Source organism: Phytophthora infestans, genomic scaffold (assembly GCF_000142945.1).
Source record: "Phytophthora infestans T30-4 supercont1.6 genomic scaffold, whole genome shotgun sequence".
Classification (NCBI taxonomy): Eukaryota; Oomycota; class Peronosporomycetes; order Peronosporales; family Peronosporaceae; genus Phytophthora; species Phytophthora infestans.
Window position 1 is genome coordinate 1,207,011 of NW_003303753.1, and position 10,135 is coordinate 1,217,145.

Sequence of the window (10,135 nt, forward strand, 5' to 3'; positions counted from 1 at the left end):
AAAATGCTAGGTGGACGCCGAAACGGTCTAGCAGCTTTAGGAAGACGGCACACTTGCATCGGGACCCAGAGATGCCACAACGAAGTCCATGGAGATATCCTTCGGCCGCAATGAAGCGACCGAAGGTGTTGATTGCCGTTTGGCGAGCGCGCTGAGAGTTTAAGGGAGCGAGGTCTTCCGAACTCATAATGAATTGGAGTGTTTTGTCGGCGAAAAAGCAAATACACGAATGATATGCGCTCAACTTGTGGCCTGTATTGACTCCCAACATAATCTCCCCCCCCTGCCTACATAATACGTCGGCATGGCGTCGGTATCAATTTACCCTATCCCCCGTGGGTCTTATTGGTTGATATATTTTAAATGCTGATTTCATTGGTCAAAAACCGTCGCGTCAGTCATATTGCCAATACTTTAATCAAGTTAAAAACTGTGCCGGCACGGTGATGCCATAAAAGCTGAAACACACCTTGTAAAAAAAATACTACGGTAGTTTCACAGAAGTCAGGTAGAACAAAAGTTATCGTGAGTGGTTTAATATTTATCGAAGCAACACTACCTTAGGCATAGAGTTAACACGTATTAATCCAATTGCTTGACGCACTCATGCCGTCTAACAAAACAAAGAGGGCACGTTGATGTTCATTTACCGTGGCGTTTGCCATGGCGTTCCATGCGTCCATGACTTCTACAACGTCTCTGCCAAATAGTGGTGCATTGGCGAGTATGCCTAAGAATTCATGTACTATCCAAAACAGAGAATCTTTCAGAGGTTTTTGTTGAAGAAAGAATGGATTGCTGTTAGAATTGTCATAGCCTATTACTAGAAATACACTGGTGCCAGGCGAGTTAAGATCACCGTGATGAAGATAGGCTAGCCGCTGCGCCTGATCAAAAAGGTCGAATGTTACCGGTGCCACGCAGCGCGTTCTTGAGTGCCTTCGGGTCCGCCCAGGAGGACTTCATGTAGTCCTCTGCATCGTCTTCTGCTGCCTGCTGCAACTCCTGTTGCTTTTTGAAGTAGAACGCCATCATCGCTTTGCGTTCCTCCTCACTCACGCCCGGTTCTCGACTCGGAGCGCCACCTCCTTTCTTCTGCAGTTTGACGATGAGCGTCGACTTTTCGTTTTTCCCTGTGAGGTCACACACATGTTGGTCTCTAAAAAACTGTTTGCCAGCCCACCAGAGCTCCGTTGTGTCCTCAGGCACGACTTCGAGCACAGCCGACGAGTCAGCCAGCGCGTCTTCCGCGCTCTCTGCGTCCAGCATGAGCTTGACCGGATCGTGCGCTGGCAGCCCCATAGGGAAGGCCATGGCAACAGCTCCACGGATATTCTGCAGCTTCTCGAGTAGCTCACTTTGCACAATGCATACGCGCCGAGCTAACTGCGCCTTGCTGTCCACCATTGCTTTGGCGTCGACAGCCACGCGCGCCAGAACGTCCTTCAGTTGAGGACTCACACCTTCACCTGTACGGTGACCGAGTGGATCTGCCTCGTAGAATTCCCCGCGGTTTTTGTCAGCCGCTCCTTGCTGGTATGCGTCCAGCCCCTGCTCTTGTGGGGGCTTGGCCACGCCGTAACGACCGAGCCCTTCCAGCGCATCAGCTAGTGCCGCCAGACGCAGACGCAGATTTTGCAAGCGACACAGCGAGCGGATCAGATTGTCGTTGCTGGTAGAGACCGAGGTCTCGAACAGGAACTCGCTGCGGTCGCCGCGCTTTACATGGAGCACCACCATCGCTAGAAACCTACCAAGTCTTCCAAAGGGTCACACAATAAAGAAGTGATGTGGATCGCTGGAAAGGTGTCGCTTCGGCGCTATCAGCTTTGGGGGGTCTGTGAAAAGTGATAACACGTTAGAAAGACACTTGCAAAAGCATCCACATTGAGAATGGTGCTCTGCTGGAAGCCGATGCGCCCAGCCGGCCCAGCCGTCAAGAACCATACAGCCACTGCGGTGTCTGCGCACGAGCTTCTGGTGTTCGGCGGCTATGATGGCCGCCGCAATCACAACGCGTTGCATCTGTTGGACGTGACACGACGGACATGGCGAGAGCTGTCACATGAGACGCGCGGCAGACCGCCGGCAGGTCGTAATGGGCACACAGCGACGCTAGCGGAGCGGAAGCTCTTCATCCTTGGTGGCTGGCTGGGCAGTGGTCCATTGGCGGCGGCCGACCTGCACGTATTGCACTTGGATACGCTCACGTGGGAACAGCCCGAGCTGATGACCGCACTCGGCCCGTGTAATATGCATACGGCCGACTACGTAGCCCGCTTGCGCAGTATCCTAGTTTTCCGAGGCGGCAATGGACGCGAGTACCTCAACGACCTACACGCGCTGCAGCTCGACTCGATGGCGTGGACCACCGTACACACTCGCGGTCGAGCGCCAGCCCCACGGGCCAACCACAGCTCTGCGCTGGTGGGTGATGACCTGCTCGTTTTCGGAGGTTGGGACGGTCGGCAAAGACTCAATGATGTCCACGTGCTGGACACGCGAAGCATGACGTGGTCAGGCGTGGCGAGCGAGTTTAGAGTAGATACAAGACACTACGTGGCCCCACCGCTGCCTCGAGCAGGTATGACGATGGCCCGCCATCGAGATCGATTGTTCATCTTTGGAGGCTCCGGCCCGTCGGCCAAATGCTATGACGATCTCCATGTGTACGACCCGAGTAGACATCAGTGGGTGGAGACAGTTGCCGTGATCACGGCCGAGAACCCAGACGAGCACACGCGGAGGCTGAGCTGTCGATCTGGTCGCGGTCGCACGCGGTCCCAACCACGGTGGGATATATACGAGGACGAGGATCAGCAAGATGGAAGTTGGTCTGGAAACGACGCAGAAGAGTTCGATGACGATCTGGATAGTGACGAGGAGTTTGAAGACGCACACAGCGACAGAGAGGCCATGATGGTGGCACAAGGGCTGGCCACTGGCTCCTGTGACTTGGCCAATCCAAATGAAATGTGTGAATTCTCAGCTGTGGAGACACGAAAGCGGGAAGAGCCCCTGTTAGTAGTAGGGAGGGGCCCTGGAAGACGAGCTGGCCACACGTGCACAGTAGTGGACCGCATGCTTGTGATTTTTGGAGGCTCCTGTGGTGCTGATTACCTAAATGACTGCTTCACATTAGACACCGACCCTCCTCCACGGGCTTCTGTATCGCTGCCATCGCCAGCAAAACTGCTGCGTCATGCGCTCGCGCAATATGTTGCCTGTGAGGAATTTGCTGATATTTCCTTCGTAAGTTTTTTTTTTCTCTCGTGTTTTGAGCCATGAAAAGGAGTGACTTAGTCGTGTTATTCTGATGTAACCAGCTAGTCGAAGGACGCGTAGTGTTTGCACACAAGCTGGTCTTGTCAGCTCTGAGTGAACGATTTCGAGTGATGTTTTCTTCTGGTTTCCGCGAGGCTCGAGAATCTCAAATAGTGGTCCCAGACGTGCGCTATGAGGTTTTCTTGCTGCTACTCGAGTATCTCTACACTGGTCATATCGAAACACACGACGATGCATTCGCCATGCGCTCTAGTGCTCAAGAAGCTGATCAGGAGCTGGACTTCGCGAGCAATAGTATTGCAGCCTGTCCACAGTCTGCAGACGGACTCAACGAGATCGAAGAAGCTCGTCGCAGACAATCCGAGCAAGCTCAGGTTTTGGATCTGAGACTGGAAATGGAGCTCGAGTCTTTGTTGGAGCTGCTTGTGGCTGCCGATCAATTTATGCTCGACCACCTCAAGCAGCGCTGTGAGCGGACACTACAGCACGCAGTGCGCGTCGGTAGCGTTGAGGCCATCGCAGAAGCAGCTGAGCGTGCCAATGCTGTGCAACTGCAAGCAGTTTGTCGACATTTCTTACGCAACCATTTGATGGCTCGACCGTCTCCTGTACACTCGATCGAATGCTGTTCATTCGATGGAGAAGACGAGGGTGATAAGGATCTGGACGAAACGAAAGCCCAAGCTCCTTATGATGGAGATGTGGATGAAACCACAACACGATTGAGTCGCGCCGCATTGTTATGAGGCAGGCGGCGGCATTGTGCTGCACTAGGTGTACTTCACGAAGTCCTTCAGTAGTAAAACACTTATTTTGAAAAATGTCACTTTGATTACTTAAGTATGGTATCTCTCTAGCTATCGACAAAGCACTCACGCACACATATTATGGCCAAAACTGCACGCACGTGGATTCTTAGTGATAGTAGCGTGACTGCCCATGGGCACGCGAGCCAGAGGAATATCCTGATGATCCCGAAGGTGTCGGCGCGTGCTGGTGTGACGAGTGTCCGGATGAATAAATGGACCGATGCCGGTCGGATGAGTACTCGGACGAGTATCCGGACGAGTATCCTGACCCTGGGCCTCGTGACGGCTCAAACCCTGCTCCAGAAGCGATAAATCTGCCGCCGTCGTTGTGATGCCTGTGCTCGCGCACATCGTACGTCAAGAAGACTGGGGTCTGGTCGTTGCTGCTTGAACCAGCCATCTGCTGCTCCATTTCATAACTTTGCTGCTGTGACTGACTGAAACTCTCCCGATGAGTGTAGCCCGACCAGCGCTTTAGTACCAACACGAACATAGCGACGTAGCGCGCGAAGAACAGGAAGAAAACGATCGCATTGAAAATCACGAAACCTTGGGCCACGATACCACGCCAGAGCGTGCTCAGCTCACTCGACGTGAGGAAAGCAAAACTGCACAACAAATTTGTAATCGCCACGACACGAAGACCTACAACAACACCAAGGACCCAGCGTGCTGCAAACGGGCGGATGATAAGTGCCACAACGACGAAGAGCAGGTGCGTCACCATCAGCGCCACTAGTTGGGTTGGAATGCCCGACACGGCGCCAGTGATCACACCAAGAAGACCCTGGAAACCCACCGTCACGACGAAGAAGTAGCGAAACGCCATCTTTGAGTCGCCATACAGTGATCCCCACACTGCAAAGTGCTTGAAGCGGAACGCGTCGTTGTTCGGGATGGCGCGCACACTCACAAACGCATAGCAAAGTCCACCGACCACAACAGCCCACAAAGAGAACAGCGCCACAGCCAGACCGATACCAACTCGGTACCGCAACTCCATCACCAGTTCGTACGAGGACATAGACACAAGCGGGAACACACTGAGCATCCACAACGCTACACCAAAACCCACCACGCACATGGCAAAGCTGTTGCGCAGGCCTGTCGGGTAGAACGCTGACCACACATCTACCGACATACTGTGGTGGTAGAACGCGAATCCGGCGGCCAGAGCAAATAGCACAAGTACAATAGCAACGACCGCTAGGAAGAAATAGAATGCGGCCATAAGAGCCTCGTCTTCTTCGATGCCAATACGGTCAGCGAACGCAACAATGCCGGTCAAAATGATCAGCTGCAGTCTCCGTGAAGCATCGGAAGCAGCGGTAGTTGTTACTGACGAAATGTGCATGTTCGCAAACGAGAACGAATCTGTGAAGTCCAAGACGATCTGAGGCGCCTTCGTCAGATCCAACATCGAGATAGAGTTGACGTGTTGGATGTAGCCCACCACTACTGCAAGCTCCCACACGTTAGGCGTGAACCACCCCATACTGGCACGACCGTTTCCTCCGTCCTGACTGTTGTCGGAAGATCCACCCAGCCACGGTGGGCGTTGGAGCGCTAACATGTGGAAGAACATCAACAGCACAGTCGAGACGATTCCGAGAGCATAGCTCGCGTATAGCAGCGCATTCTGGATCTCCTGAGACGTTGTAGACAGCGAAATGGAAGCACCAGGCGGCAAGTTCGCACGGTTGCCACCGCCAACGATAATGTTACTGTACGATCCACTGGCGTCTTCAAGAGCTTGCAGATCACCGTCTCCACGGTTGTACTTTTCAAATGTCGTAATCTTACTCCCATCCGTATACACGATCGTAGATCCTGTATCGCCCAGCAACACTAAGTTGTTGCCGTTGATCGTGTTCTTGTCGCCTTCATCACTGCTTCCTGAGTCGGTCTGCTTCGTCACAGCCTCAGCCGCCGAGTTGTCGATATAAGAAGTATCAGCAGGGATCACCGTTCCCACCGAGTCCGACGAAGCAGCAGACGGAGGCATTGTCATGACCATTGACGACGGATTCCTGGTTATCGGAGCCGGACTAGGCGTCGTCGAGTCAGACGAGGAGTAGTCCGATGTCTGCTCAGTTTGCTCGACTTGTGAAACATCGTTACCATCTTCGGAATCATCCGTCGAGTCCGTCGACACTGTAGGAGCTCTAGTCACCGGGGCTGGGCTCGGTGTACTCTCCTCGTTCTCATCAGTAGACATTGCGGAGCCTGAAGACGCTGAGGTGGGGACACCTGTGCCAGATTCAGATGAGTCCGACGATCCTGAGGAAGCCTCGCCGCCGGAGTTCGACGATGCGTCTGATCCTGTAGTAGTTGGAGGCGTAGTTGACGGAGCAACGGTTGTCTTCGGCGGATTTGTCACTGGGGCAGGACTCCATGTCACTGGAGGAGGACTCAGTGGCGTGTCCGACGACCCTGACGAACTTTCCGACACCAAAACCGTCGTCTTGCCCGATCCTGAGGATGACGAAACGTCAGAGTTTCCCTCAGACATGGACGAGCTTGATCCCGAGGGAGGGGATGTGGTTGTCGGACCTTGCGTTTGCGGTGTGCTTGTCACGGGTGGAGGGCTGAACGTAATATGATCTTCCGTATTGGAAGATTCAGTCGATTCAGAAGTTTGCGACGAGCTGGGACTATCGGAAAATCCTGCAGCGGACGAGAAGCTATCAGATCCTGAGGACTCGGACGGTGTTGGGTTCGTCGTCGATGGGTTATTTGGGATTGGAGGTGGACTCCATGGCGTTGATTCGGGCGTTGGCTCGGGGGTTGGAGCGGACGTAATTGGAGTCGGCATCGATGTCGTTGATACTGGCGTAGATGTTGTGGGTACAGGCACCAAAGACTCGTCTGATGAACCGGATGCTGATATTGACGCGGGAGCATCCGTCATGGGAGTTTCCGTTTGAGGCGTCCATGTGGGAGGAGCCTGCGTAAGAATTTCAGCCGGCGTCGGAGCATTCGTCGGTGGATCAGTCCAAACTGGTGCATCAGTGTCCGAGCCTGAAAACGATATCGTAGGGGGATCTGCTGGAGCTTCCGTTGGAATTTCTGTTAAAGCATTCATGTTTGATCCAGACACAGATGCGTGTACGGACCCTGCCGGTGCTTCAGTCGGCATCGGAGCCTCCGTCTGTGTATTCATCCATTGCGCGTCAGATCCAGTGCTCGATCCCAAGCTTGACATCGTAGACGGGGCCTCCGTAGGCGTGTTCGTCCACTGCGCATTAGACCCAGTGCTCGACTCCGCACTCGATCCCCAAGCAGACGCAAACGTGGGAGCCTCCGTAGGCGCGTTCGTCCACTGCGCGTTGATCCAGTGCTTGACTCCGTAGTCGATCCCGAAGGAGACGCAACCGTTGGCACCCTCCGTAGCCCCGTTCGTCCCCGGGAGTTAGACCCAGTGCTCGACTCTGTGCTCGACTCCGCACTCGATCCCGAAGCAGACGCAAACGTTGGAGCCTCCGTAGGCGCGTTCGTACACTGTGAGTTAGACCAGTGCTCGACTCTGTGCTCGACTCCGCACTCGATCCCGAAGCAGACGCAAACGTTGGAGCCTCCGTAGGCTCGTTCGTCCACTGCGAGTTAGACCCAGTGCTCGACTCTGTGCTCGACTCCGCACTCGATCCCGAAGCAGACGCAACCGTTGGAGCCTCCGTAGGCGCGTTCGTCCACTGCGAGTTAGACCCAGTGCTCGACTCCGTGCTCGACTCCGCACTCGATCCCGAAGCAGACGCAACCGTTGGAGCCTCCGTAGGCGCGTTCGTCCACTGTGAGTTAGACCCAGTGCTCGACTCCGTGCTCGACTCCGCACCCGATCCCGAAGCAGACGCAAACGTTGGAGCCTCCGTAGGCTCGTTCGTCCACTGCGAGTTAGACCCAGTGCTCGACTCTGTGCTCGACTCCGCACCCGATCCCGAAGCAGACGCAAACGTTGGAGCCTCCGTAGGCGCGTTCGTCCACTGCGAGTTAGACCCAGTGCTCGACTCTGTGCTCGACTCCGCACTCGATCCCGAAGCAGACGCAAACGTTGGAGCCTCCGTAGGCGCGTTCGTCCACTGCGCGTTTGATCCAGTGCTCGACTCTGTGCTCGACTCCGCACCCGATCCCGAAGCAGACGCAAACGTTGGAGCCTCCGTAGGCGCGTTCGTCCACTGCGAGTTAGACCCAGTGCTCGACTCTGTGCTCGACTCCGCACTCGATCCCGAAGCAGACGCAAACGTTGGAGCCTCCGTAGGCGCGTTCGTCCACTGCGAGTTAGACCCAGCTCAGTGGCCTGTGCTCGACTCCGCACTCGATCCCGAAGCAGACGCAAACGTTGGAGCCTCCGTAGGCGCGTTCGTCCACTGCGAGTTAGACCCAGTGCTCGACTCCGTGCTCGACTCCGCACTCGATCCCGAAGCAGACGCAACCGTTGGAGCCTCCGTAGGCGCGTTCGTCCACTGTGAGTTTGATCCAGTGCTCGACTCCGTGCTCGACTCCGCACTCGATCCCGAAGCAGACGCAAACGTTGGAGCCTCCGTAGGCGCGTTCGTCCACTGCGCGTTTGATCCAGTGCTCGACTCCGTGCTCGACTCCGCGCCCGATCCCGAAGCAGACGCAAACGTTGGAGCCTCCGTAGGCGCGTTCGTCCACTGCGCGTTTGATCCAGTGCTCGACTCTGTGCTCGACTCCGCACTCGACCCCGAAGCAGACGCAAACGTTGGAGCCTCCGTAGGCGCGTTCGTCCACTGCGCGTTTGATCCAGTGCTCGACTCTGTGCTCGACTCCGCACTCGATCCCGAAGCAGACGCAAACGTTGGAGCCTCCGTAGGCGCGTTCGTCCACTGCGCGTTAGATCCGCTGCTTGACCCAGTGGTTGACGTTTTAGATCCTGAAGATAAAGTGCTGAGTCCTGGTATGGGGTGAGTCGTCCATGGATTCGATGCCTGGGTCGTTGACTTCGGCAGTTGAGTTGGTGAGTTCGGCACAAAGCTAGAACTGGAGCCTGAAGAAGATCTCGCAGTAGTCGAGCTTGGATGAGTTCCTGAAGTCGGCGTATTCATCCACGGCGTCAGTGTCGTTGACTCCGGCGTCCGTGTTGTCGAGGTAGGCGTGTAACTAGCACTAGAGCCTACACTCGATTTCGAAGAAGACGAACCCGTTTCTGACACGGGAGCATTTGTCCATTCGCTCGGTGCCTGCGTCGTTGACTCCGGCATCTGTGTTGCTGTGTCTGGATTTGACTCGTCACTATGTGGCGACGGCTCTGTCGTTGCCAGCGTGGTAATTCCTGCTGTTCCTGGTCTAGACCTACCGTCGTTTTCTGAGCTTGGCGCATTCGTGACCGGTGTCCAGTCAGTCTCTGGTGCTTTAGTCGTCGCGCTAGGCGTCGCTGTCGTCACCGTCGGACTGGAGTTTGAATCTGCCTCTGGGTTACCACTTAAAGCTCCAGCATTCGTGTCGGTGGTGGCGCTCTCGCTAGAATCTGCAAGGCGAACACTCACCTCAAGTTGTCGGTAGTCGAAGGGTTGCTCCGCATTTACGACGCCCGTCGAGCAGACCGCGACGGCAGCTGCAACGACCACTACGAGCGCTCGCTTCCTTGAATGCCATCGCGGTCTCCGTTCCATCCTGTCGAATAAGTTAGCGTAAATAGTTCGTGCTGCCCCCGCGTCGTTTTGTCCTGTATATCTGTGCGTTCTTCCTCCTCTGTCCTCCTGTTTGTCTGCTGCCTGGTTTGCTCGCTCGCGTGCGCGCTCGAACCGTCAGTGGTGACGGCACGAAAGAGAGCGCCGACCGAAGACTGTCTCGCGCGAAGGGAGAATGCACGGCGCTGTATTATTACCTGGTGGAGGTGTCGGAACGCACGGATAGCGACGGACTGGCCTTGTGGTCGCCACCATTTGCTCCGCCTCTACAGACAACGGCTGTTACGTGGGACTTTCAGGTCAATCTGGATTTTTACAAGGAGTTGATACTTATTGTTGACTTTTTATATTAGAAAGAATGTGTTTTAGGTGTACCACACAATAGTAGCAACA

The 10,135-nt window shown here is 55.1% G+C and overlaps 3 protein-coding genes across 3 annotated transcripts in view; 1 reads left to right on the forward strand and 2 right to left on the reverse strand.

The window, feature by feature from the left end:
• Window positions 1-773: 773 nt before the first annotated feature.
• Window positions 774-1,774, reverse strand: PITG_04560 (uncharacterized protein; the record flags this gene model as incomplete). The annotated part of the gene is made up of 1 exon (XM_002905275.1): window positions 774-1,774. One exon carries the CDS (start codon window positions 1,738-1,740, stop codon window positions 892-894), a length of 849 nt encoding a protein of 282 aa, XP_002905321.1.
• A 479-nt stretch (window positions 1,775-2,253) lies between these two features.
• PITG_04561 (uncharacterized protein) lies at window positions 2,254-3,672 on the forward strand (the record flags this gene model as incomplete). The annotated part of the gene is made up of 2 exons (XM_002905276.1): window positions 2,254-3,252; window positions 3,589-3,672. The coding sequence occupies 2 exons, from the start codon at window positions 2,254-2,256 to the stop codon at window positions 3,670-3,672; spliced, it is 1,083 nt and encodes a 360-aa protein (XP_002905322.1).
• A 528-nt stretch (window positions 3,673-4,200) lies between these two features.
• PITG_04562 (mucin, putative) overlaps window positions 4,201-10,135 on the reverse strand; it is a gene marked incomplete at both ends in the record, with an annotated part of 11,178 nt that continues 5,243 nt past the window's right edge. Inside the window, 6 exons of the mRNA XM_002905277.1 lie at window positions 4,201-7,479; window positions 7,595-7,957; window positions 8,023-8,053; window positions 8,215-8,245; window positions 8,407-9,725; window positions 9,963-10,008. Coding sequence (XP_002905323.1) covers window positions 4,201-7,479; window positions 7,595-7,957; window positions 8,023-8,053; window positions 8,215-8,245; window positions 8,407-9,725; window positions 9,963-10,008 — 5,069 coding nt within the window. The remainder of the gene's footprint in view (window positions 7,480-7,594; window positions 7,958-8,022; window positions 8,054-8,214; window positions 8,246-8,406; window positions 9,726-9,962; window positions 10,009-10,135) is intronic.